Consider the following 27,995-nt stretch of genomic DNA (forward strand, 5'->3'; position numbering starts at 1 on the left):
TCACTGTGCTTGAGTGTTCTGTCAGCAGCATATGGAACAAGTACAATGCTTATTGCCTAGTATTGAAAATAATAGTTTTGGAAAGCAAAATGGAACAGTCTTAACTTCTGTGAATATAGTTTTCATCATCTTGTATTAGTCTTCAGAACCTTCTGTTCATGCTTGTTACTCTAAATGAGCCTGCTTCTGCATGTGGGCAATTAACTGTGGCTCCATGACACGCATTAAACCCAGGGAGCATTTGTTCTGTCTTAGAGCTGATGTGGGCCAAGCTGTAAATTTCTGTGAAGATTAGGGATTTGTCTTTGATTCAGAACACTTCTGGAAAGCAGTGTTATGAATGGCAGTTTTATTGCAGCAGCATTATTCCAATGCCTAGGGAAGATCTGTGACTTTTGTCCTCAATACTTCTGTATCCTCAGGAGCTGCCAGAGACTTGGCTACAGCATGGTTTTCTGCCTGTCAGAGCAGAAAGGGGTTTTTCTTACAAACCTGAGAAGTTTGGCTGAAGAACCAGAAGGGATATAACGTAGCTCTGAATTACAAGTTAGGTATTAGCTGTGAATATATACATCGAATGAAATGAGACTGTGCTGTTACAACTTCCAAAGTTATTTTTTTTTCCTTGCTGGCTAACAGGCCTAGCTTCATTTAGTTCTTAGACTGTGAACTAGGTTTACCTAAGCACTGGCTATCTTGGTAGCCAGTGGTCACCCTGAATGTACCAGTGGTGCAGAGTTGGCACTTTTTTAACTTCATGAGCTTCCTCATAAAGTGAGGCTCAGCTGTGTGATAGCACAGTCTGTACTCGTGTATAGGGTAACTTTCTTCAGTGTGTTTTTGATGGATATTTGAAAGAGAATGGGTTTTAGGGATTTTGGTCAAACATGATACCTTTCCTACCTTGCAGAAATGCCAGTGTTTGTGTGGATTGTCCCAGTAGCTATGTTAATGCTTGTGATTCTGTTGAGCAGCACCTCTTGAGCTCAGCAGGCTTGGTGCCATGATCAGTGCCCTGGGAAGCCCATTGCAGTTCCTGACTGAGTTGGCCATATTGGTGTATCCTTGTAGGGAGAAAGTTGGACAAGCCTTAGTTATTCCAGCACCTTGCTGCCATCAGAAGAGAAGGTCCTGTTTTATCTTTTCACTCATCCATTCTGTTCTTTGCTGTTTCTTTGGCACGTTTGGCTCTTAGTTAGCTGAGCCTGCTCACTATCACTGTTGGTGAGAAACAGAGCTGCTTCTTTTGGTGGCTGCCAGCTTTTAGATTAGTTGTCTTGGATAATTGTATCCTTAGAGGGTTTGGATGGACTTTTTAAATCAGCAGTGTCTCCTTGCCTGAATAGCTCTGATTCTTTAGACTCCGAGTCTGCATAAATAGGCTTAAACCACCTATAGAGAAGAGCTGTTTCTTCGTTAGAGTTGGTTTCTTGCTTTCTCTTTGTGTTTGTTGGTTCTATGACATTCCTCTTGTGAATGAAGGCAAGGTGCAAGTCAAACAGACCATAAGTAAAGATCCTCTTTATAAGGTCTCCTTTGAGAGTGCCTGTTGGTTCTGTTTTTAAGAAGTTCTGCAAAAAGGAATAAATCCAGGATAAGTGCTTCCAGATTCCCAGTTCAGTCCTCATTTATTGAAGGGCAAACAACATTACTGTGGTGTCACTTGAAACTCGTCAACCTTTCAGGTACTATAGACAACTTGCAAGTTTTTCCAAATAAAAGAGCACTGGAGGTTCATGATGTACACTTGGGAACACCCAATAGATTCTTCTTACAGGATACGCATTGTTAAGTGATAGGTAGGTGAAAAGCTTTTCAAATGTTCAGCTGCCACAGGAAATGCCATTTCCTCAGCCCATCTCTAGGATGGTCCAGGGTGAAAGTTCTTAAGATGTTCATTAGCAGTTGGATGTCAGCCTTCCAGTGGTCCGCAGATCATGGTGGGTCCATATGGAGATATCTAGAGGATGCTCTGTGTCCTATCGTGACTTACTAAACTTTGTTTTTGCACATGTCTAATTATCAGGATGCTTTTTCCATTAAAAATATGCTTGCTGAGGGAAGAGTCTTAAACCTTACAAGGTTTCTTAAAGACCATCAAAATGTGTAGGGCTGGACAGAGCCCTGCTTCATACTACCCAAAAATAAAAAAAGATGGAAGTAGAGGATGTTACTGTCATCTTCTAAACCAAGTGTGTTCTCATACATTGCACGTGTGTCTGATTATTGTTTCAGCTTTGAAACTGTTTTGAGTTATTAAATGAAAATGGAAGTAGTAGACATTCTCTTTAACATACAATGTTTTATGTAAACAGACCAGTCAAAACAGATCACTCCTCTAAGTTCAAATGCATCATGTGTCTAAATTGAGAGATCATATACAAATGTTTCCTGAGTTTTGTCCCCTAAAGCAACAAGAATACACTCATGTTGGGCATCATTTTGTGCTTGCTTACGGGAGATTTTGTTGAACCATCTTGATTTCTGTCCTCCTTCTAAAATAAACAAGCATTACTTTTGTCTAGACGGGTCCATAGACCATTACTGGAGGATGTCTATATCTAGTTATTGCAATTTGTTTACTGGGTGTAAAGAAAGTCCTGAAAAGAAACAAAAGTATGATGACTTCATGTGTCAGTTGTTATATCACTATAAATGCACCACTGTTTGTTTCCTTAGATTTTTTTTGTTTTATTCTTCCTTCCTTCTCCCCACCAACTTGAATAACGTGATCCTTTGGGGGAGAATTTAAGAAGTAGTTTGTAGTGGGAGCATTGATGGTATTAGGTATTAGGATTCAAACTACAGATTTCTAGTTAGTTTCACAGTTCTGACCATTTCTTTAGTGAACTATGTTTGGGACACATAGATTAGAGCCCTGCTTTCTTGGACTGCCTACAAAAGCAGGGAATGTGTGATATAATGGCTATCTGCGATCATCTCATTTCTCAATTGTTTTTTTGTTTTTTTTAAGAGGGATCATTAAAACACTTGCTACTGCAAAGATCAAACAATAAAGATTCGATCGGAAGAAAAGTTTTAGGAGGCAAATTCTGCCTCTCCCACTACCAGATATCCAGGTAGCAAAGCAAAAACCAGTGTAGCTTTTATGCAACATAGAGATTTAGCTGACAAATGTGATGGTGGTGCTCTCAGCTCTTCCTGCTTTTTCTGGTAAAGCCATTAAAGAGCAGGGCTTGAGATACCAGTAAGTTTGCCTCAGGTCTGAGTGCTTATATAGTAAATCTTGTTCATTGTCATTCAGTCATTTGTGAAGCTTTAATTTGTCCTTTTAAATAATAAATTTAAAAAGCTTTATAAAGTTCAGAACAAAGTTGCTGGTCCCGTAGAGCTGTTGGATTGGAACTTGAGGTGCTTATAGCATGTCCAGTGTGACCACAGGGTTTGAAATGCAAGAGATTCAGACCTCAGTGTAAATGTTTTTCCAAGCGTATTTCATTCTGCATGTTGTAGAGAAGTCATCCATAGAACACGCACTTGCTGCTTAAATGAGCAGTATATCAAGTTTTTTCAGCCTCTGAAATGGATCTCAAGGATCTTCTGTCCATGCTATTCTTCCATACAACTCCTTTGGATACCTCTTAAAAGGATGGTCCTTGCTTTTCCTGTTGCTTCACTGACAAACACAGGTGAAATGGTCTCTTATTTGATATTACAGCTTTCCCTTCCTTCTTTCCTGGATGTTAATAGTTCCAAATGCAAACAAAAGCAAGAAGGAAGCAAATACAAGCTGCTTTCATTTTGCTCCCTTGCAACAACTGCTGTGATGCTAGGGGTGAAAAGCAACCAATTCTTCTCGTTCTTCAGCACTTAATTTGGTCCTTCATAAATGGTCGAAGCAACAATTTAAGTAGGTTATTTACTGCAATGTTAAACGGAGTGATTTGCGTAGAATCTTAGTAATGTGTTTAACTTTCAAAAGTTAAAGCACTGTTGGCAGTCTTAAAATGTGCAAAAACTTTGCATGTGTTGCACAAAAAACAGTTTTAAAGTTGGAAGAACCAGTTGCTAGACAGCATTAATGATACTCATAAAAGGCAAACAGTGTAAATGATGTGTATCTGACTCTTAATGTTGTGTGTTTCTACTCTACAAAGTGTAATGAAATTGAGAGCGCTCATTATTTCCATAGTGGGCATTTTTATCTTCAAGTTGCAGCATAAATGAACTGTGTAAACTGTTTCTGTTTTCCAGACTACTTTGTAAGAAGATGAGGAACAAAAAGCAGTGCATTCAAGATACAGAAGGTCAAAAGCATGAAGGCATGGAAGGTAAAGTCTGTGTATAAAAGCATCCGAGTTATATTATTCAAGTTCAAGCTGTGAAAGGTTAGATTTTGAATTTGTTCCTGAATTGGTATGCTGCTTGTTCTGAAAGTTGTGTAAACGTAACCACTGCTTCAACATAATATTTTTCTTCAGCCTTTGAAGTGCACTTGTCCTTTCCTGTGAATTCTGGATTTCACTTGTTGATTTCTAATAGCAGGGCAAAAATAGGAATGGCAATTGTTATTAAAAAAATAATTAACTTAGAGTGAAAACCATTGAAGAATGGTTCTTGTCACAGTCGGTATTATAAAACTATTTCCAATATAAATAAAAAATGCTTCCATTTTTGTTAAATGTACGTTATTAGGTAAATATCTGAGGATGTTTGGATTAAAGTAGTTCTTAAAGTAGAAAACTGAAGGGAAAGAATGTATATGCAGAGATGAATAGATGATATGCTGGAGTAATGTATTTTGTGGATACAGTGAATTATATGAGGAGCTTTCAGAAGAGCAGTAAGTAAATGACTTCATAATCAGTGGGAAATACTTTGTGATGCTTTCATAATTCTAGTAGTCCTAGGGCTAACTTTCCTTTGTTTTAATGGCAAATCATGGCACAGCATTCTAAGAAATGTACGATATTTTTCACCTGGAATATATGCTTGTAACTTTTCCTCTTGTCTGCATGTTGACTGCAGTAGACTTGAAAATCTGATTAGTTTTCTTCTCTCTAATAAAATATGGTTGTTTTTTATTACCTTATTACTGAAATCTACAAGGACTTTGTTTCAAAAACAGACAAAAATTCTAAGTGTGAATGTTAATAATACCAGGTGAAGAAACAGAAGAAAGCTGTTCCTGTTCTACTTCATTACATGACGGTGATACATGCCCCATCTGTCTGAACTGCCTTCTGGAACAGGAGATTGGTTTTCCTGAGAACTGTAGTCATGCTTTCTGCATGACTTGTATTCTTAAATGGGCTGAGGTAAGACTGAAAAGCAAACTGTGTGTTGTTTTTCTGTTATTAAGCTGTACTGTGTCCAATAGTTATAGATTATTTTTTTTTTAAGAAAGGTACACTGTCTAACTTCGTACAGAAGTGTCTGAATGACCAGCTTGTAAATAAATCAGTGGGAAACTTTCTGCTTAATGTGATGTAGTACTTTGTGGTAGGCTTTTACTAGGTATCATGCCTTATTAATGGTTTAGGGAGTTTAAGGAACAGTAAAAAAGCAACGATGGCTGTCTGAAAAATCAGATAGTATTATGTACTTGTGTATTATGTATCAGATATTATTATGTCATAATATTGCAGTGTCAGTCAAGTTTAATCTTATTTACTTATGTGCTGCTTTGCACACTATGAGCTCTTAGAGCTGAAGCCAGTTGGTTTTCCTGTTAGTTTACAATACAAGTCTGATAACGTCGTGACTTTTCTGGAATACTCCTGAAAGGTTTGAGCGATATTCAGAATTTTCTAAAATATATTATTTAGTAACTAGATGACCTGTACCTCTGTAGATAGGTCTGGAACCTTTAAGTTGCTTGTTTGAACAAATTCTTGTTCATCCTTCTGTTTAATCAAAGACGATCAGAGGATGGAGCACCTCCCCTCTGAAGATAGGCTGAGGGAGTTGGGCTTGTTCTGGAGGACAGCCTGGAGAAAAGAAGGCTGCGGGGTGACCTCATTGCAGCCTTTCAGTACCTAAAGGGAGCCTACAAACAGCAGGGGAATCAACTCTTTGAAAGGGTTGATAACTGCAGGACAAGGGGAAATGGTTTTAAGTTGAGAGAGGGAGGATTTAGGTTGGATGTCAAGGAAAGTTCTTTACAGAGAGAGTGGTGAGGTGCTGGAACAGGCTGCCCAGGGAGGTTGTGGATGCCCCGTCCCTGGAGGTGTTCAAGGATGGATGGGGCCCTGGGCAGCCTGGTCTGGTATTGAATGGGGAGGTTGGTGGCCGTGCATGTGGCAGGGGGGTTGGAGCTTCATGATCCTTGAGGTCCCATCCAACCGTGGCCATTCTGTGATTCTGTCCCCTTGTTCCTCCTTTCTGTTTAATCCTTTTTCATCCTATGTGCCTTGTAAACAATGCATTAAGTCTTTGGGTTGCTACTTTGTCTTTCTTTTGTGCTCTTGAATAGGTTGTTACAGAGGACACTTTTTGCTGTAGATTTCTTCTGCAGTAAATGGTTATTTTAGTTCATCCTTTAGAAAGGTTGTTTTGTGTGTACCTATATGTGTAATATGTATATGTACTCTTTAACTCGTTTCTAACCTTAATTTTTGTGCTCTTTTATTATCAAAGGTAGACAGTATCACAGGTCGTTTCTTAAGATTTTATGTGGTCTTCAGACTATAAAAAATTATTGGATGAAATCTGGCTTGTAATCACAGAACAGGTGACAAACTTTAAGTCTCCTATTGCCAGATTTTCTGTTCTGCAAGTGATTAATTGTAATGCTTTTGTTGAGCAGCGAACAGGAAATTCTCATACACAATTTTATCCTGACTTCCTTAGCTGGTAGTTGTTATGGCAATCAGCACTGACGTTACAGAGAAAGCATTACAGTAGGCTGAAGGCTTGCTGCTGCATTCCAGTGTGTTCACGGTGAGCTGAAGAGCATCTGATAGACAATGAGGAAAACAACTTTTTGTTCTGTATCATTCACTTGCCATCTCTTAAATTTGTTGTCGTGTCAAATTTATTTTGGCATGAAATGCTTTAGAAGTAGAATAAAAGTAACTTCTGCTCTTTAGAGTTTACAAGTGAACTGGATCTGTTGCTGTGGAAATATGGGGATTGTTTTTAATGCTGTAGAGGGCTTATGCTGCTTCTTTCCACATGTGATATCTAATGGGTAAAACCACCCAGCCTTCCTCTGGTTCTGGACCTTTTCAGTGCGTGAAACTGCATTGCCTAAAGTGATAATTCAGTTTTTAAGTGCTTTGAAAGCTCTCTGATAAACGTGAAGAGGCTTTGCCTCTGAGGAGGTGAGGTTTTATAGCTTGGACTGACAGCAAAAATTACAAGCACGTGTCCACTTGAAGTGTGCTGGTGCTGTGTGTTAATAAATAGTACATAAATAAATAGTTCTCTTCTTTTTGAGAAACTTGTTTCATAAGGCTTGCTTTCTCTGCTAGTTTTTGTTAATGATCAATCAAGAACTAAAGAATTAACAAAACAGTCATTTTTAAGTCCTTTGGAATAATTAAGATATCAAAACTACCTGCTCATTTAAAAATATGTTACCAGGTGCTGTTTAAGGAGTGGATATTCTTTCTTGAATATAAATAGGTTTCATGAGAATTTTACTTTTTCTGTGAGCACTGGAGAACAGTTAAAAATAAAAAGCCTAGAACTCTCAAAGGTTTTGCTTGATGTTTACATTCTCGTGGTGCTGTTATGTAACTACAACTGTATGCTCAGTGACCTTGCTAGCAATCTGTGTTCAAGTTGGACATTTTCCTATCCTGTGTTGCATCTGGTTTGAAATGTAACTGTACATAATCAAATTGTACATGATCATTGTTTTTTTCTGATAATTTATGGCTTTTATGTGTGCCTGTGTAGATCCTAACTGAAAATGGGGTAGCTAGGCAGGTGGTAAGGGTATTTGCAATTTTGCTTTTCTAATTGTGGAAGATGTCCAGTATTACAACTCCAGGGACGTGCGCTGTGCCAGCAGGTTTTCTTACTGCAGTCAGCAGCCATACTGCTCTGAAGATCTTACTTTTTAAGAAGCTGTTAGGGTTTTTTTTTGTTCCTTCTAAGTGAATAACTGCTGATTGATTTCCATGGACTAAAATACATATTTGCCACAGAACACTGGATACATTAACTCCCAGTGATTAAACCTGAATATGTAGTAGCACTGCAGTTTAGTTAGTTAAACTCCTCTGTTCTATTAGAAAGTCATCTTTTGTGCTTCTGACCGTGCTAACTGGTGCTCTCCTCTTAATTGCTCCTGGACTGGTGAAGTGGCAGGGAGTGTTCTCAGTAAACGTGCAAAGACAAGCATAAGTGTCATTCATCCTCTGCTTGCTGTCACTCACCTCTGTAAGCTAACGCCATAATTTACTAATGTAGACTTTGAAGCTTGAGGCTTTTGTCTTTCAGTATGGCTGTTAGACAGTCTTAGAGAGTACAGAGAACTTAAATGCCTCGATCTGAAGCTAAGGCTGTTTGTTAGACTCGGCATTCAGTGAGAGTGCTGAAGGAAAGTGTAAGGGTTACCTTCAGTGTAAGGAATGCATGCATGATAATATTGTTCTGCCTACATAAAAGCTCCTCTAGAGTCTTCAAATACCATCAGTATGGTTGTGTTACATCAATGGAAGTAATTATGTGCATGTTCCCCGTCTCGTACAAGTAAAAGCAGGTCAAAATTATAGATGGGTAAGCACGTATTCTGGTTTCCAGGAGAGGTCTGAATGCATTTAAATAAAGCTTAAAGGAGGTTGACTAGGTATTTATGTCTATCGGATAGCAAGAGTATCTGCAAAATCACCTCCACTAAGACAGCTTCTGTAGCAGCAAGGTTATCCTTCCTGCCTGCATGCATTCGAGGAGAACTCTTAGCTGTTTTGTATTCTAGTCAAAGGTGACAGTTTTAAGTTAGGGGACATAAAACATTTACTCTTCTTTTCTGTAGGTGTTTTAACTTCCCTTCTGTTCTTCAGACTGCTAATAAATATGCTGAATAATTGTTCTTCTAGTATTTTTTTCTTATGAGCAGTCATGAGAGGAAAAGAGTGTTGAATTATCAACATTACTGTGCAAGAGATATGTTGACCTTTTTATTTTTTTATTTTTTTAGTGGCCCTTCCCTAGTAAACATATCTCTCCTAATCTTTGTTCCTGGCTTCTCTCATTTGTTTTTTTTTCTTATTTGGAGAGTTTGGAAATGGAGTGCATTTAGCTGTAAGTTCTCCAAAGCTTTGGGGCACATTTAAGAAAGCAGCTAATGTGGCATCATGTTCCACAGTGATCTGCTGTAGTGCAAAGCAGTGTGAGCAGTACTAGGGTTATATGCATGAACTGAATATGCAGTGTGTTCAAAGAAGCCGTGAGCCTGAAAACTTAAATATGAAAAAAGCTTCTTGTTTGAGGTCATGAATACATAGGCTGTGGATCTGAGGGAAAACTTCTTTAAAGTCACTGTGGAAAACCTAGGCTTTTTTTTCCCCAACTACACATTCTTTTCAAATTACATGTTCTCTGATACATCTTTTTCTTGGCAGATTTATCGAGTGAAGTACGTTCATGCCACAGCTTACAAATCTGTTAGGGAGGTACAGCATAAAACTGCATGAATGTTTTTGAAGCATGGGTTGAAGTTCTCCCTGTGAGATAGTATCAAAGAAAGTACAGTGACATAGTAGTTCTTCATCATAATTTTACAAATCCTTACAGGTCGTAAGTGATTTTATCCTTTCCCGAAGACAGCCACTATTCCATTAATGCTTGTCAGTCTAACGTTGGATATAAGAGCAAGAAATGATTACTTTGGATAAGAAGTAAAAGCTCCCAGCTGGAATGCCTTTAGTAGAGAAAAAACAGCTATTTACATAGTAACTAATTAGTGTGTTGATTAGATATTGAGACTGGAATCTCTGTTCTTATGTGCTCTGTATCTTCATTTACAGCAGTGCTATTTTTGAAAAAAAGGAAAAAGCTTCAGTTGTTACAGTACTTTTTCTGAAGCATGCCTACAGAAGCTTTGGAAGCTTTTTTTTGTGTGTGTGTGTAGGTTTGTTGCTTGGAGTTTTTATTATTATTTTAGGTAAACTGAAAAAAATCATCCTGGGTTCTGACTTGTTTCTAGAAAATGCAAGTGTATTTCCTGGTGGCATCTTTTCATCCAAATGTAAAGAGATGTCTCACTGCATGTCACGTTGTGGTGTCTTGTATCACTGAAGATGGAAGCAGAGTTGTTGAGGGATGTTTTCGGAACTCTTTGGGTTAATTTGAACTTGTTTGAGTAGCTTTCTAAAAATTCCCAAGACCTGTAACTGCTGCAGCCTTTGTCTTCATCACGTTGTTCAAATGCTGCTTGAAGTGATGCTGTTAAAAATAAGGGACGCTTTCTCTTTCAGATCAGAGGTTGCTGTTTTGTGGTAGCAGTTTAAAGAGCACTGAATACCAAGTTACACCTGTAGAGCTAAAGCAAGATTTTGCTAGAGGATCATCAGAAGCAATTAAAATACTATTGAATGTATTTTCAGGGAACTTAAGAACAGGAGCAGATGTGCAGGTGCTTTCCAGGGTCCATGAACACTTACTGTTGATACTGTTGTGCTGTGTGAAGATAACTGTTCAGATATTGCAGGCTAGGTGAGAGAAGGGGTTGCTGCAGAATTACCAGTTCAAACGTGGAAGCTGCAAGGTAGTTTCATGTAGAGAGTAGAACAGGGATTTTGAACAGCGTGCTGAGTTACCTTCTCTAAGTAGTATTGGGAATAGAACTTGTAAGTATTGGCTGTGTGATTATATTAAATACGTGTTCTTTTTTGTTCCAAGTTTTACGTATGTATGTTAAATTATGATATTGTATGGAATTGTAATTCTTCTAAGGTTGTGATACACACACCCTGTTCTGGCCAATAAAAGTGGCAGCTACTGTGCGGACTTGTTCTGTATCAATGGCTATTTTTCTCAAGTATTTTTCCCCCCAAAAGGATGGTGTACATTCATCGTTGTTCGTAATGTTTCCTGGATAGAAACTCAGCAGAGAGGACGGGCTGACTTGCCTTGAATAAAAGGATGTCTTGTCACCTTTGTTTACTGAGCCATCTTTTCAATATAAATAACGATAGAAAGATGAAAGAAATAACAATAGGGATGAGTAGAAGGCAACCATTCTTCCTACTTTCTTATTGTAAAGGTGTAGCCATCTTTTCTTACCCCCCAGCTTCGTCCTGTAGCGTAAATTTAGCCTCGCTATTGGGAAAAAGGACAATTTTTTTTTTTTTTTGCTTCCAATTCCACTGATGCGTTTATAGAAAAGTGTAGTATAGACAAAGAAACCTGGATTTCTTCATGGCTGCAGGCAATTATACCCAGCTGGGGAGCACAGGGCAGTGGTGCACTTGACTGTCCTGTCTTTCTGGAATTTCACTTGAGAATTCTCTTGAGATGTTTTGCAAACTGTCAGATATTGCTAGAGCTATGAAAAGCAAGTGGGTAGGAGTAGAAAAAACATCTAGTCTTTCTGAACATATCCGAGCCTTACTGCAGCTTCTGATTCTTCCAAATTGTTTTCCTCTCTTTCTGCTTCTTATAACCATATGTAACTGTTAAGCATTTCTCCAGGAAAAACTGGTCATGTAAAAGTGAACTCTTTCCTAGTGGAGTAAAAATGCTTGTCACTTGAACTGCTGCTAGTAACACTTAGCATTCTACGATATGTCATTGCTGTGAATGAACATAACTTACCATGATGTAAACTTGTGAGCATAACTTAATATTCATGTGTAAATCCAATGTTGGAACAGATTGTCTTACGAAAACTGAACTTCCAGTTAACTAAAATCCAGAAATAGGACCAAGAATTACTAGGAAAATTGTGCTTCCTCCTGTCTGTGGCAGTCATAGATGCGTGTATGAATGGAAATACCTACTGAGAAGTTTGCAGCAGGTTCATACTGCCAGATATGCCAGCTGAGCACCACGTTACTGCAGGGCAGCTGTATGTTCACTGCAGGACAAAAACTTGTAATCTGAGCCCTTAGGGATCTTGCTTAATTGCCCGGTATGCTAATTTTAACACAGCAGGAACAATCAAAAAATCCCACAATAGGGGAAACAGCTTTTAGTAGGAATAAAATTCTGGAGCTTCATAGGGAGGAGGTAAGGGCTTATCCTGTTCAAAAACTTGTTCGTGCAAGTATCATGTCTGCTGGGGTTTTTTTTAGCTGTTTTTTTCTTAATTCAGTTTAACTTTTTTGTCTACTTCAATTGAAATTGGAAGCTGTTCAAATGCTCAAGGTTTGGGGACTGAATTACATGAATCATAAGGAAGTTGAGCAGTCTGAAATTGAGAAAGGAAGAGAATCAACTGGAAAATGAAAAGTCCTGATGAAAAGACTAGAAATTCATCACTGAACTTAAGGGCAGAGTTCACATGCAAGTTTCTCGTAATTGCTCGTGCAGTTGTAATACTACATCTTACTTGCAGAAATAAAAAGTAGGATTAAAGTTCTCTTAAGAGTGGAAAAAATACACTTTGTATATTGGTTCTTGTATAGTGAGTTAATTAGAGCTGAAGGCTTTATGTTGAGTTTTGTGTTTGCATTTGTTTGGTTTTTGTGTTTTGTTTTGTTTTTTTTTTTTTTTTAAAGACTTCAGAACTGCTCTGCTAATGGCTCCTAAAGTGACAGGAGGGGATGACCGACAGACATGTATATGGAATTAAATGAATAAGTGATTATGTAGCAGCAAAAGCTACTATCTTGTTCCATATGGATTTCTCTGCAAGTGGATTCTGTCACCCAGTGGAGCCAAGTTTCAGTTGAATTTTCTATTGCTATTAATATTTTATTATTCTGAGTGTAACTGTAGGATGAAGTACCCTTCTGTTTCACTCTTTTGCAAAGTGTCTTGTAAAACTTGAGTTGTTTTAAACATGGGAGTCAGTTCTCTTCGTAGACTGCGAAAAGGGGAGAAGTAGTGCATTCACATAAATGCAGAAGTGGAGCAAAGGTGTTATCCTGTGTGCTTTTTATCTGTCCAGTTTTCTGATATTACAGGAAAGGGTGTGGAAGGGGATTGACTCTGGTTTTAGCTTGTTGCTTTTTTTCTGCTCTTTTACCTCCATTTGTGTGAATTTTTGGATGGTGTGCTGTTTGGAGTTTTGGTGTTGTTTTGGTGTTGTTTTTTTTTCTTTAGTTACATTGCTGCCAGTGCTACTAAATAATAGAGTGTCCATTTACACTGTTGCTCATTGAACTTGAGGGAGGAACAGATAAGCACAAGAAGATAATTACATCTTGAACACTTGCTGGCAATGTGCAGTAAACCAGCAGTGCATTGTAATTCTTGACTGTATATGGAAACTTTCTAATGTTTTGTTGCTTCTGGGTCAGTATTGGAAGTGCCACAATGTAGTAGACAACAAAGGTTGAATATGAAAAGTCCTAAATAGGCAGCAGAGAACTGTGAAAACAACGCGCTGGTGGCAGAAAGGTTGGGAAGTTTGAACAGAGATCAAAGCAGTACTGACTGGCAGGGAATGACTTGTTTGATTTCTGTTAAAAAGATAGTGGTGGATTTAAAAGCTGAATAGCTCAGACATCAGGAGATGTGCCAGTGAGCTCCACACTGGTTAGAGGACTGAAATTGAGAAGTGAAACTGCTCTGTATGACATCTGCCTCCACCTATGTCCTGTAGTTATGTACTGTTTTATTCCTAGTGTTTGTTAGTATTCTGTGCTCAGCATTAGGGAATGAGGACATTTGTGCGCTGGTATAAAACCAGCATTACCTACCAGGGATTTAACATCCTGTTGTTCTGTTAGTTACTATATTATTGAATAAAAATACCAAAGCCTGAGATTACTTACTGAGCTTACTATAGATTTTTAATGGGAAAAATAATTTTTCAGACACAGGCTTCGTGTCCTATTGATCGCAGACCATTTCGAGCAGTATGTCAGCTTGGTGCATTAGAAGATCAGATAAAGGTATGTTTCGGGCCTGCTTTTTCTTACATAGCTTCAGTTGTATTAATGTGTGAGTTATGCTGCAGCCTTTTATTCTGATGTCTGTGTTAAATAAGACTCCCTAATGAAATAATTACAGCTGTAATGTTTATATTAGGCACTTGAAGCTAGGAATTGCTCTAATAATTTTTTCAAACAAAATGTTTGCAGTAATAATAATCATAATGTTGTTATTGGTGCTGCGTACTGTTTTTGAACATTCCTGATACGTTCAGGAATAGAACCACAATAATTGGTCTCCAAGTACTTTTTTAAACTAGGTTATGTAAACAAGTGCTGTATTAATAAGCATGTGATCTTGTATATTCTTTTTAGCTAAGAGAAATCTTACATGTTCATGGTCTCCAATTCAGGAAGAAAAACTAATGAATGAAGGAGGAATCAGTTAATACTAAGCCTTGCTGAGCCTAAATTTCTGAATCTTTTCATCTTCCAGTTCTTCTGAAAATAGACTATTTTGGAAACGTGTATAGAAGGATGCTGATATTTTTATGCACAGTTTGAGGTTCTGTGGTAAAACTGTGAAGCTGCTGGCTTTGCTTTTGGTCATGCTTTGGAAACAGGCTCCTCCTGGCCATTTCTTATGATTCTAGAGCCCCAGGTACTCAACTGCAGAGCAACAAGGCGACAGCTGCGGCTGCTTCCTTCTCAGCAGAAGCCATATGTAGCACGTTCTGTTGTTTTTATTTCTGAACAACCACAGCAGGAGCTGAAGACAGATAAACTGAAGTTTTCATTTGGAAGAGTTTCAGGGCCTTATCAAAATCTGGTTTGAAGGGGTTTTGTTCACAGATCTGCACTATGAAAAGCAGACAAGGAGGAAGGGCCCTACTCTGAAAAAGAGCAGTAGGGACAGATGGAAGGTGTACTGAGAACTGTTGATGTAGTGGTCAGTGTTAGCGGGAGCGATGTCAGCACGTGGGCAGCTTGTCCATCATGATATTCATGAGTAGAACACTAACAGCTTACAAAATAACACAGTTGAGATTCCAGAAAAAGGAAATATTAGATGTCTAGTGAGAGAAATGGAAATGTAGCCAACGAAGTAACTTTGTCATTGCAAAAATTTCATTACCAAATTTTCAGTGAGGGGTAGTAGTACGTAGATGAGATCCTTGCTGTGGCAGGCTGAATGTTCAGGGGTTCTGATGCTGTGAAATTACTGTGCATCTCTAGCATAGTCAACATACGTATCAAGATGAAGATTTTTTCATTTAATGGAGGAAGAAGCTTACAAGTCTGTGAACTGCAAGATGAAGAAAGCAATAATCTGAGAGTAGTTCCAACTTCTTCTGTTTGAGCTCATTTTTGTGTAGACCTTAAAACATTTAAAGACATTTAAAGCCTATGTTTACTAAGGTTTCTAGTCTGGACTGACTTCATTTTTTCAATGCAGATTCAGGTAGAAAAACAGCAAAAGAGAAAGAAAGATGAGGAGTACTGTACCTGGAATAAGGAAAAATATAGCCATGCAAAGATAAGAAGATTTCTGAGGTTGGTATTGCACTTAATATAGGGCATTCTAATTTGAATTATCCAAAATCTAAGTTGAAATCTTACAGAAATGTACAGCCTGCAATTAAAACAATTTTTTAAAAGTTTGTCTAAAAATGAACTATTTTCCACACATGGTAGTTGAGCTGCTACTACTATTGCTGCTGTAATTTCATCTTAAATACTCTTGTAATCAATAAGTATGGAGCAATGTATTTCTTACTTGAGATCTGAAATAGTTCTTTTGTCAGATTTCCTTGGGAAAAAAAAATCATTAATTTCAGATAAGGTTTTATGTGTAAAACATGTTTCAACCATCTTATATTTTGTTATCTGAATAGGCCAGCCCTTTTTTCTTGCGTATTATTAACACTAATGATGTTCTTTTTTGCTATAAAACAGCTGTAGCCTACAGCTTTTTTCATTCTAGTGAGTTTGAGAGGAAGGTGTGGAAAAGGTGTTCCTGTTTTGAAAAAAATTGGTTCTCACATTTGTTGTATTGCATGAGAAGATTGAGATTACACAGATAAATGTCACTAAATACTGATAATCTAAAGTCACTGTTTCATTGAGTTCGTGATGTACACAGAGTCCTTGAGATAAGACTTCACTACAGAAAAGATAACTGAAAGTAAATTACCTTTCTTTTTTTTAACTATTGCTAGAAAAGATTGTTTCACCTCTCTGAATCACTCTTCTGTATTCTTTTAATACTTACATCAGCCAGTTGTGACACCTTTCACAGGTTTTCCATTAAATTGAGCAAGGTTAACCATTCAGATTTAACACAGAAAATTATATTTTGTTGTGCAAATGGATTTTTTTCTATCCTTAACCTTTTTAAAGCACTTCAGCATTTAATACGTGGAAAATGATGTACAGGATACAAGGTTAGGTGTTAATAGCAGTCAGAATATTGGTTTATGAGCATAAAAATTCTTTCAATCAGAAACTGATTTTGAGTGTATAAACTCATAGTTTAGTTACGCCCATGAATGTTGCTGCTTTTGTAATGTCTTCTGTTAATATTGCAGAAGAGCTGTGTGTTCAGACAGAGGGTCCTTAGCAGCGAAATTGAGGAAAGTTGTGAAGAAGAAATGCAGTAAGTTGTTATTTGTTCTCTGTTTGCTAAAATTGCTGGGTTTTATTGTGCAACTCTTGAAGTACTTTTCTTGATGTGCTTGCTTTTTTGGTATATTATTACTATTGTTTATATTTGCACATATAAACCTAATGCCAGGGAATTGAAGCTGGGAAGTACAAAGCTGCAATATCAGAAAGTGCTGTACTGTCTTTACTGGTAAAACTCCCTTTTCCACTTCAGTCACAGAGGAATTGTATTTAGTTTCAGTATAAGATCATTTTAGATGACGCATTGCTGACACACAGCCAATGATAAGCAAAAACCATAAAGTTTATTTTTACTGAAAGTGCAGAAACAAGAAGCACTGAGCAGTATTATGAGGCTCAGTTGATAGGCACTGTTCTGTGTATTCATAATTTCTGAAAGTAAGCAAGTATCACAAGAAATGAGAAGTAGTTGATGTATGAAAGATTATTGTGACGGTTTTACTGAAGTTGTGTAAACGCATTGCAGATCATCTTGGGATACGTTTTTAGTAGCATCTGGTTGTGCTAACACTTAATGAACAATTAAAAACTGAAATGTTAAAGTCTAGATCACAGTTCTGCTTATTTCACACAGGTAGTCTTTTGTCTGACAAACAAAACAAGAAAGCTCTGTCTGTGAAGGTAAGCAAGGTTGGTTCTGATAATGAAACATTTGTAAACTTTTTTTTCAGGAAGGCATCTTTCAAACAGCATCTCGCCCTATTTTTAAGTTCATTAATTCCAGAATGATGCAAAACTGTTCAGTTTATATTGTTATGTTGTGAAAGAAGTGATGAGAATACATAGTATGATGTTCTCTCTCTCACAGACATTTTTGAGGTGGTAAATATTTTCATTTAGATTAGGATGTCACATTTAAAATACTGTACCTACCCACCTTTCATCTTTGTTCATCAAAAGAAGGTGGGATCAGCTACAACTGTTAACCTAAGTATCATTATGTGAAGGATATGAGAATTTCCATTATTTTTTATGAAAATTTGAAAAGTAGTAACTAACCAATTTGTTAGGAATAAGCCATGGACATTCTAGTTTGCATTAAGTGATTTTTAATAGGAGATTTCTATGTGAATGCTGGTTTTCCTAGGCTTCTCATTTTTGTTCATAATTTTTAGCCTATAATACATGTGGAATTTTTAAGCACCTACAAAAGTTCTGTTGTTTGATTTCTGCTTTCTCTCCTTTCAGAAATATTTCAGGTTTCAGGTTAGGGGTCTGGGGCACCTCCCCTATGAAGACAGGCTGAGGGAGCTGGGCTTGTTCAGCCTGGAGAAAAGAAGGCTGCAGGGTGACCTCATTGCAGCCTTTCAGTACCTAAAGGGAGCCTACAGACAGGAGGGGAATCAACTCTTTGAAAGGGTAGATAACTGCAGGACAAGGGGAAATGGTTTTAAGACGAGGGAGGGAAAATTTAGGTTGGGTGACGGGGAAATTCTTTACAGAGAGAGTGGTGAGGTGCTGGAACAGGCTGCCCAGAGGGGCTGTGGATGCCCCGTCCCTGGAGGTGTTCAAGGCCAGGTTGGACGGGGTCCTGGGCAGCCTGGTCTGGTATTGAATGGGGAGGTTGGTGGCCCTGCATCTGGCAGAAGGGTTGGAGCTTCATGATCCTTGAGGTCCCATCCAACTGTGGCCATTCTGTGATTCTGTCTCAACTTAGTGATGAGGGCTTTCCTGATCATAGTAAGCTAACCTTTAAATTTGTTTGCATGAGGTAGTTGTGGGTAATTGATTTCATTTTAGAATCATAGAATCCTTAGAATTCAAAGGGATTTTTAAGGCCATCTCTGACTCCCCTGTGGTGAATAGGCACAGCACAGCTAGATCAGGTTGCTCAGAGCCCAGTCCAGCCTGGCCTTGAAAGTCTCCTGGGACGGGGCATCCACCACATCTCTGAAGTGTGAGTGTTGGTGTTCATTGTTTTGTCTTACCTGAAGTTTAAAAATTGAGAGGAAGAACTGTTCAGGTCCTTATTTTGCATACTGCCTTGTTGCATGTGTTGTAGGGGCATGGACTACAGCATGCAGCATTCTGTAGCTGCTGACCCTTATACGTATCTCATCCTTGGCCACCATAATTATAAGGCTGTCTTTAGCTCCAGCCTCCCCTTCCAAAGTCAGGTATTTAAAATTTTTGTTAATGTTGCCAGTTAGAGTTAACATTGCTTTTCATTGATTTGAAGAGGTTTAGGACTGGGAGGGTGGTACTTGGTAGTAAATCAAGCACTAATTTGGCTTCGAGGTTGATCAGTGCTTCTGTAGGGGGGTTGGAGCTACATGATCCTTGAGGTCCCTTCCAACCCGGGTGATTCTGTGATTCTGTGTGTGATTCTGTGATTTATTGTACCAGTTAATAGCATTGTCTCACAGTATAGATTATAAAAAATCTGAATAAAGAGAAGTAAAACTTGGGAGGACATACAGTGCTTAATTTAATTATCCACTGTGCATTCAACATTTGAAAGGAAGCACTCATTTACTAACTGCACTTAATGGAAATATCTGTGGAACAGTTGGAAACCTTTTTTTTTTTTTTTTTTTTTAATGGAGATGAAAATGCTGATGTTCAAAACCAGAGCATCTTTAAAACATTTTTAAAACAGCTTTTTAGGAGAAACTTACTGCGATAAAATGGATAATGGTACAGTAAGCTGGCTTTCTGTGCCTGAGTTTCATAGAGCATGTAGAAAATGACTACATACTTGAGACATAAATAATGTATGCCTTACAAAGTTTATTTTTCTTTGGAATAAATATTTTCTGTAAGTTCCCATCTTAAAATACGGATGATGGGGAATGAATAGGAATGTCTCAGTCAAATTCCAGCTGACGTTAGCCCTTGAGGTGATAGGGTACGTGGCAAAAGCAGGTCACTGTAGATTAGTGTGTCAGTCTGGGAGCTGTCTGGAGGATTATTGTTCAGGGCTTTTTTTGTAGCCAGCCCAATGCACAGCAGCAGATTCAGACTATTTACTGATCACAGTGCAAGAAGCAGTGCACTAGCATGCAGTGGTTTGTTAGGTACTGTTAACTCCTGAAATGAAAAGTGGTATCTGCTGAGATATAAAGGTGATTCTGAGGATTTTTTCTGTGTGAGGGTGCAGTAAACAGACATACCATTTAATCTGGAATTTTCTAATTCTATCTAACTGTAAAGAAGAATCCCAGCTGCTCATATGTTTTCTTTAGATCAAGCATGCAATGAGCAGAAGGGATCTGTCTAAAGATCTTTGCTGTGGTTCATTAGATAGCAGAAACGGGTATTGTGAAGCAGTAAATATTGGGCTCATTTATGTATGATTTCTATATGAAACACTAAGGATTTTACTATGAACAGTCTGTAAAAATGATTTTTATTTGCAGAGTGCATGCTAAGTTTCTTTTTTGTTTTTTCAGTCTCAAAATTCCCATTTGATGTGATGGCAAATGGTACTAATGCTGAGCCTGCTTTTTCTGAGCTGAAGTGTAGCTGACATTTAATTTCAATGCATGGTTGTGTATTAAATGCTAATCATTCCATTTTGCATGTTCCTGTTTTTTTGTAGACAAGAAGACAGACCTGCTGGAATGAGTGCTTCAGGACTAGTTTCCATAGTGCCCTTCCAGCCAATGGTAGCAGTGAAGAATCCTTTCTTAGCTGTAGAAATGACTGGTTAGTGTATACCAATGCTCAAAATAAACTTTGAGTTACTGTATTGTAGGTACTGTAGCTCCTTCTGCTTCTATCTGTATGTTACTGCCTTGCAATATTTTGAAGTTTTACTGCTTTTATATTTGTTACAAATCAGCAGTTAAAAAAAGATAAACGTTTGCAAGCATTTCAAAATGAGTACAGTTAAATCAACATCCCAATATCTGCTATGTATTCAGCATAAAATATTTAAGATTGTGCTCTTGATTTCATTGATTTAATAGGAATTTAGCTCACATTTCAAGTCCTTGAAAAATTGAAGCCTGGAGTAGAAGAGGGCTAGTCCTGTTATTAGTAGAGCAGTTAGTAAAACAGCTAGCAATAAATCTCCTGTTATGTAGCAGAAACAATTGTGGCTTTTCATTGTTTGGTGTCTCCAGGAGGAGGACTTTCAATGTACACAAAGTAATTTTGCATAATGAGTAGCTAAGGAGCACAAGAAATTTTTTTTAAAAGGAGAAAGAGTAGCTGAGGAGTAGCGTAACATTATTTGGACAATATGACCTCATAAAAAGAATACTGTTAGTATGTTTTCAGCAGTTTGTAAGTGAAAAATCCATAAATGGAAAATATGCAATACATACAAAAGAGGTGCAAAGTTTTCAGCAAAGTTTTCACCTTCTTTCAGCTCTCCAGAACACACATTTTGTATCCTATTTTGCATTTTCTCACCTAAAAGTGTATTTACTACTTCAGTTATCCTTGCAATGACTGCTTTTCCCTTCAAACTGTGTATGTATATATTTGCATCAGAGCTGCTGAAAGTTATAATACAGTTAAATTTGAAGATTAGCAATTGATAAAAGCAGTTATTGAAATAAGGAATTCTAGTAATAAAAAGATGTTATTAAATGACATGATATTTGTATTTTAGTACAGACTTCACAGATGTCAATGCATTGATCAGGCAGAAGAGACAAGAACTGAAATTGTCCTGTTCATCAATGCTTGCTAGAGTTGAAAGGTATATGTCATGCTGTTTTTATGTAAATAGATTTTCTGCTGTGTCTTGTGGTATCACAGAAGCACCAAAGTTGGAAAAGACCTTCAAGATCATCCATTCCAACCATCCACCAATCACCAACAGTTCTCACTAAACCATGTCCCTCAACACAACATCCAAACGTTCCTTGAACACCTCCGGGGTCGGTGACTCCGCCACCTCTCTGGGCAGCCCATTCCAGTGCCTGACCACTCTTTCAGAGAAGTGGAGAACTTTTCTTTAATCCTTGTGATGAGCACAGTAACTCCATTGACGTGTGCATCTATCACTTTTCATAAAAATGCAATCTTAAACATATTTTTCACTTAATTTAGAAGGTAGTGTATATGAGCTCTTAAAATTATTTCTATCATTGCAGATCAGGGTGTGTTTGTTATGATGTCAGTCTGACTCTGACTTCCCTTCATGGATGGTTCCAGCACTTTTTCTGACTGTTAGTAGACAAATTCATAATAGAAAGAGTAAGAGGGATTTTTTCAAATGAAACAGAACATGAGAAATTTTTTGTCAGAGAGCAGATAAATGAGCATTAAAGCATACCCTAAAGATACAATCTTCATTATATAAGATATAATGAATCTAAAGCAGAATTATAAAAACAACAGATTTAAAGTTAAAAAAAAAATATATATATATATATATTATATATATTATATATATATATATATAATAGATCCAACTCTCTTTGATATTAATTCTACAACATACTCTGCCTTTGGCATAAAATGGACAACAGAAATTGGATAAGAGATTTATTATAACTAAAAGCTGCACTTTGGATTTTAATAACAAGTTATGCATTTCTTTTCACACATCTCTCCTTGGGGAAAGTTTAATTCCAACTCAACGGTAGCTTAAAAGTAGTAGATTACAATGAAATTTTTGTACGCTGTCTTTCGTATTTCTGCAGAAAAAACACTGTTCTTACACTGAAGTGCTACATTAGCTTTCAGGATTTTATTTCCAGTAGTATAGTCTCCTAATTTGAAGTAGTCTCTTTTGTTACAGTTGTTTGGCTTTGAGTGTATATTGCTTTAACATAACATACTTTCTTCGAACTGTTTTACCAGATTAGAGCTCATGGTAAGCCTGGAAGAAGGAAAGCTTTGTTTTCTGTCAGCTTTGTGTTTCCCTCTACACTGTGAGGTAGAGGCCTTGTGTTTGCATAATGGTCTTGAGCATTCTTTCCAAAACTTCCTGCAAACAGCTCTAACAACTAACATTAATGATTTTACTTTTACAGAATTCCTTTGGTGTCTTATGGAGCTGAAGCTGAGACCTTTCTTCTCACTTCTACTGCCGTGGCAGGGACAGTTCTTCCAACAAATATCAGGCCTTTGGAAAACTTTGGTAAACTTTTTTTTTGTAAGTTTTCTTTATAGCTAATGGGGAGTATTGTGAAAATGTGATTCTCAAAATTCAAACTTTCAAAATCAGCTGGTGTATTTCTTAAATTGGAGTGTACAACTTGAGCTGTACGGGGAGCAAGTGTTCTGTGTAACTTAATTCAGTTCCTAAATTCAGAATTTTCTCTCATGTTACAGCTTTTTATCTTATTTGAAGATACACTGCATTATGATACATTCTGAGTTGCTTGATGTATACCAGTGGTGTATTTGCTGACTGACTAGAATAGTCTGCAAACTGCAATATATGGATCTCCTTCAGTGTGTCTGCAAGCTCAACAGGGCAGAAACTTGCAAAGGTGTTGAAGCTCCACAGTGTGACAGGAATTTAGCAGAAGACAAGATATGGAAGGGATTACCTTTCTCCAGTTGCTTTAATTGCCTGTCTCCCCATACTCAGCTGGAGTGTAGCTTCTCTTCCTGTTGTCTGCACAAATTTCAGAAGTGGGAACACAAGAGTGCTGTTCTTTTAAGTCTGGAGCTAATACCTTTGAATTTGAAATTAGGCCACTTCCATTTGACTGATAGGGAAAAAGATGGAAGAGATTTTGGTTTCTTTTGGCCTACTTGAATCAAGGAAGTGAATTATGAGGAAGAATTAAGTAGGAGGATGTTTGAAGAAATGCTTTATTAGTTCATATTCTGCATTGTTGTTAAATGTACTTATTTCACTTCCCCATTTGCCAGTAAAAAAAATAGGTTACTTCCTCTGGCTTTTTTGACAGTTTAACTGATGCTTAACTGTTTCTGCTTCTAGTAGTAATGAGTGTGTGTGGTAGCTTCTATCTCTTGATTTCCCAGGCTTCTTTGCTGTGTCCCAGAAGCAGAGGGAAAAATAATCAGTTTTTCTATGAGTTGAAGAGTGTTCATGTAACCTCCAAAATACTTTTCAATACTAGACAACTTAGAACAGATTTATTACCATTGATAATTTCTGCAGCTGACTTGCAAGTACTGATGATGTTGTCAACTACTAATGCAGAACTTGAAAGTAAATGCCTTATGCTGTCTTTTGGGAGAAGCAGGAAATGGAATCTTTGGGGGGGAAGGATGTATGTTTTTTTTTTTTTTTAAATTACATTTTTAAATACTTTTCTCACTCACCTAGGTTAGAAGTTAGATGTTTTACATTTTGAAAAGTAAAATTACCAAGCTAAAAAGAGAGCAAATGAATTTATTTCTGTAAATATGCTTTTGCCACACCTAAACTGGAGTTTAGATATTCAATGTAATAGATTGTTTATGCAGTGGACAAAGTGGAAGACAGTCATCGATGTTGAAACTTAAAGCATTTTAGTATATGGACACTAAAATTTTAAGTAATCTTCAGATTTGACTTGAAGGCTTCCTGCCAGCAAGGGACATGCAGGAGGCAGAGTCTTGAAATTTCCCCAGTGGATCCACTGGTGGATGTAAAGTGTGAAGAATGCCCCCTGTGGATTTGGGCACATCCTGTGAGTGTTCCTTCCCCATTCTGCTATTTTATATTGGCTTAAGAGAGGAAGCACAGGAAAAAATGGTAGGGAAAAAAAGCAAGGAGAAATTAATCTTTTACAGATTCTTTTAGAGATGCATGGCATGCAAATATGTGAAGAGGGGAGTGACCTCTTACAAGTAATATGAAATGAAGAGGTAGAAGATGGAGGAAACACGGGTAAAACAGGGACTTTCTGCAAAGATGAACAATGAAATGAAAAAAAATAGACATGCAATTTAAAAACAAATGTTTTTTTTGATGCTTTGTCTTATTCCCCTCCTTTTTAATATATGTTCTTAAGTAGCTTATAAAACATATTTCAGTATTTGTGAGATGTGATACATCAATTGCAAAATCTATTGAAATTGATCTTTCTAAGCAAGTTTCTACTGTTTGTGTATAAGATGAAGCTGTGAATGGAATGAATTTAAGGAGCAAATCCTTTATTTTTGGAGTCTACGCGGAGTATGAAACAAAGTAATGGACCTCTCAAGAAATTAATGTAATTCTGAATTGAGTATTACATTTACGAATATTTACTTAATTGTCATTTATCTTAAAGTCTGGAGCTGTCACTCGCAAGCTTTCAGATGCATTGAGTATGTACAATCTATTCCCTGTGCTGCAAGGCAGCAGAATTTGTCCAGTTTGCCATGGAGCGTTCAGGGACTTTCTTAAAACTTTGGAATGAGTTTACACTGTCAGGAATTAGATTTTGTAGAGAAGTATGTTGTCACTGGTGCTTCTCATCAAGTGCTTCCCGTGTGATCGTCCCTGACAGTTGTCTGAAAATCTTACTCTAGTACTGAGTTTCTCTTCTGTAGTATTGAGCTTCACCTCCATAATGTTGAGGCTTCACTGACAACAAGAATGATGGGAATTGCTATATGCTAAGAATATCAGATAGTTACTTTTACTTTTGTAGTGGTTTAAATGCTGACCATATTTGAATATCATTCTTGATTTATCAGCAGTGGTTTAATTGTGAATGCCATTATTGTCCATATAGCCATGTCAGTGCTGCTTCGGAAGTGCATTTCCTGGTGCCTAATACTTGATTTTTGTTAGTCTTACTCTGTTCTGCACTGGGGTGGACTTGATTTTAGCTAGGTAAGCTGTGGCAGCATTTCATACTGTACTGTATGTTGTATTATTTGATAATATCCGTTAAACAGCAGTGTCATTTTATGGTCTGAATTGTATTTGTGTAACTGTTTATTACCAAGCATTAAGATATTCTGCTTTTATTAGAATCTTTAGGGAAAGGTTATGCTGTTGCATGCACCCAAGAAGGAGAAGAGAAAAAGCAAGCATCAGGTTCATCTGGCACTAGGGGAGGTAGAAGAAAGTCTGCTAATGCTACTCCTAGAAGAAGGTCTGCACGGAACACCAAAAACGAGACCCTGAGTCAGTCTCGGAGCTCACCTCGTTCCAGCAGTTCTGGGTGCAGCGCCCCTGATGGCAGTAATCCACCTCTGAATAAATCCTTTTCGGAATCAGAGAATGTTCTTCCCAAACGAAAAACAAAAAGAATAGGTAAACAACGGACACCTCTGGCTAAAAAGAAACTGAGAAGTTGTGCACGTTCTGAAAAATCATCCAGTGATTCAGTTGATGATGATGATGCTGAGTCTGAAGCGGTTCCTACAGTAGATAGAGACCAGCAGTCAGATAACGAAAGCAGTAGTGCAAGCCTTCCACAGAAAAATGATGCAGAAACAGAGTCTGCTAATGGATTAGAAAGCTGTAATGAACATGCAGAGATTGAGGAAACTACAGGAGAATATGAGGAAGATACTTCAGGCAATGGTGACGTAAGTTTTTCTGTCCAAGAATCTACAGTATTGACTTTAGGAGGAGAAAGTCAGGAATTTGAAATGAAAGATCTTAATGAAAAAACCATAGAACTTGAGAATCAGGACGCCTGTAAAAATACTCCTGAACAAATGGAAACAGCGACTAGCCCCAGAGATGAACTGTGTGACCCTGCAACATCTGAAAATTTACATGAGACGTTGTGTAGTCCTCAGGAAGAATTAATTGAGAATATAAATACAAAAATACATAAACCAATAACTAGTCCAGAAAATGAATTACTGGAACATCCAGAGACTTTGGAACAAGATCAGCCATTAGAGAGCCCCAGAAGCAAATTGCATGAGCATATAGAAACCATAGAAGTTGATGATGCTAAGGCAGATGAAAAGACAGAAGTAGACTGTGCAAGTACAAATACTCAAGACTTTGAAAGTGATAAAGACAAGGAACCAGACAGGTTAATGTGTAATACTTCTACAGATTCATCAGAGCAAGCCTTAAAAGAAAGCCCCGTGCCAGAGTGTGAAAAGGGCAGAACTTCAGAGTCACTGACGATAAATGCTGAACGTAAGCATTTTGGTGAGGATAACAATGAAATGATACCAATGGATTGTGACTCATTTTGCAGCGACCAGAATGAACCTCAGATTGAACAGTTACCACCAGCTGAAAGTGTAGAGCAGGGAAAAATGGACTCCTTACAGTGTGATGCAGCAAATTCTGCATCAGTTTCAGGATTGTCTGCTGAAAAAGATGAAGCTATTCACCAAGAAGGAGAGTGTCAGTCAGAACCCAAAAAAGAAAAAAAGACTCGAACGAGGCGGTCTCGATTTCATTCACCATCAACAACTTGGTCTCCTTCCAGGAAAGACAGCAGGAAATCTCAGTCACCATCTCCCAAAAGGGAGATGACCAGGGAGAGGAGTTCCCGGTCACCCAAGAAAGAAACTGTTGGGGAGGGAAGGAGATCCTTATCTCAGTCTCCAAAAAGAGAGACACTCAAAGATGAGAGAAAAACGCCATCTCGATCTCCCAAGAGGGAAACTGTCAGGGAAAGCAGGAGGTCATCCTCTCGGCCAAGAACAAGGGATTCATCTCCAAGACAAAAGTCTAGATCTCGAAGCAGCGATAGAGATTGTCAGAGAAGGGATCGTGACAGAGAGAGAAGAAATAGAAGATGGTCCAGGTCCCGGTCCAGGTCCCGGTCACGATCTAGGTCGAGATCACAGTCAAGGACGAGAAACAAAGGCTCTTCATTCTCTAGAAATGAGAGGGATGGTCATTCACCTCGTTGGAAAGACAGATGGGCAAATGACAACTGGAGGAGTCCCAGAGGGAATGATCGGTACAGAAGAAGTGATCAAGAGAAACAGAATGAAAGTCTAAAGGAGAAGGACAGTATGGAAAAAACCAGTGATGTTCAGTGTTCTCCAGACAAGCGGAGGAATGATTGTCCAGACTGGGTAATGGAAAGGATAAACTCCATTCCGGAGGTCAAGAACAGAGACAGACCTCATTGGGAAGACAGCAGACATGATAATTCAGGGCAGTCTTGGAATAAAAATTTTGGTTCAGGTTGGTTTCCAAATAGGGGGAGAGGTCATCGTGGCAGAGGTGGGCGTGGAAGAGGTGGTTTCGCATATGGAGACCAAAGTGACAATCACTGGCAGAGTAGAAAACCTCTCTCAGGGAACTCAAATGGTTCTGGGAATGAAGCTACAAGGTTCTCAGAGCAGCAGCCATACAAGCGTAAGAATGAACAGGATTCTTTCGATACGCCTGCTGATAGATCTGGGTGGACATCTGCATCCAGCTGGGCTGTAAGAAAGACTTTACCTGCTGATGTGCAGAATTATTACTCAAGAAGAGGACGAAACTCATCAAGCCCACAGTCTGGATGGGGAACTAGACAAGAGGAAGAGACACTTGAACAAGGTACACACAGTTTTGATACAAGGCTTAAT

At 38.0% G+C, this 27,995-nt stretch overlaps 1 protein-coding gene across 1 annotated transcript in view; it reads left to right on the forward strand.

The window, feature by feature from the left end:
• Positions 1–4,231: 4,231 nt before the first annotated feature.
• The window catches only part of SCAF11 (SR-related CTD associated factor 11), a gene marked incomplete at both ends in the record, with an annotated part of 28,998 nt that continues 5,234 nt past the window's right edge, over positions 4,232–27,995 (forward strand). Inside the window, 10 exons of the mRNA XM_079549590.1 lie at positions 4,232–4,292; positions 5,125–5,279; positions 13,899–13,976; positions 15,412–15,509; positions 16,544–16,611; positions 17,215–17,261; positions 20,182–20,288; positions 21,202–21,291; positions 22,574–22,680; positions 25,465–27,966. Coding sequence (XP_079405716.1) covers positions 4,232–4,292; positions 5,125–5,279; positions 13,899–13,976; positions 15,412–15,509; positions 16,544–16,611; positions 17,215–17,261; positions 20,182–20,288; positions 21,202–21,291; positions 22,574–22,680; positions 25,465–27,966 — 3,313 coding nt within the window. The remainder of the gene's footprint in view (positions 4,293–5,124; positions 5,280–13,898; positions 13,977–15,411; positions 15,510–16,543; positions 16,612–17,214; positions 17,262–20,181; positions 20,289–21,201; positions 21,292–22,573; positions 22,681–25,464; positions 27,967–27,995) is intronic.

Source organism: Tetrao urogallus (assembly GCF_951394365.1).
Source record: "Tetrao urogallus genome assembly, chromosome: 1".
NCBI classification, from domain to species: Eukaryota; Metazoa; Chordata; class Aves; order Galliformes; family Phasianidae; genus Tetrao; species Tetrao urogallus.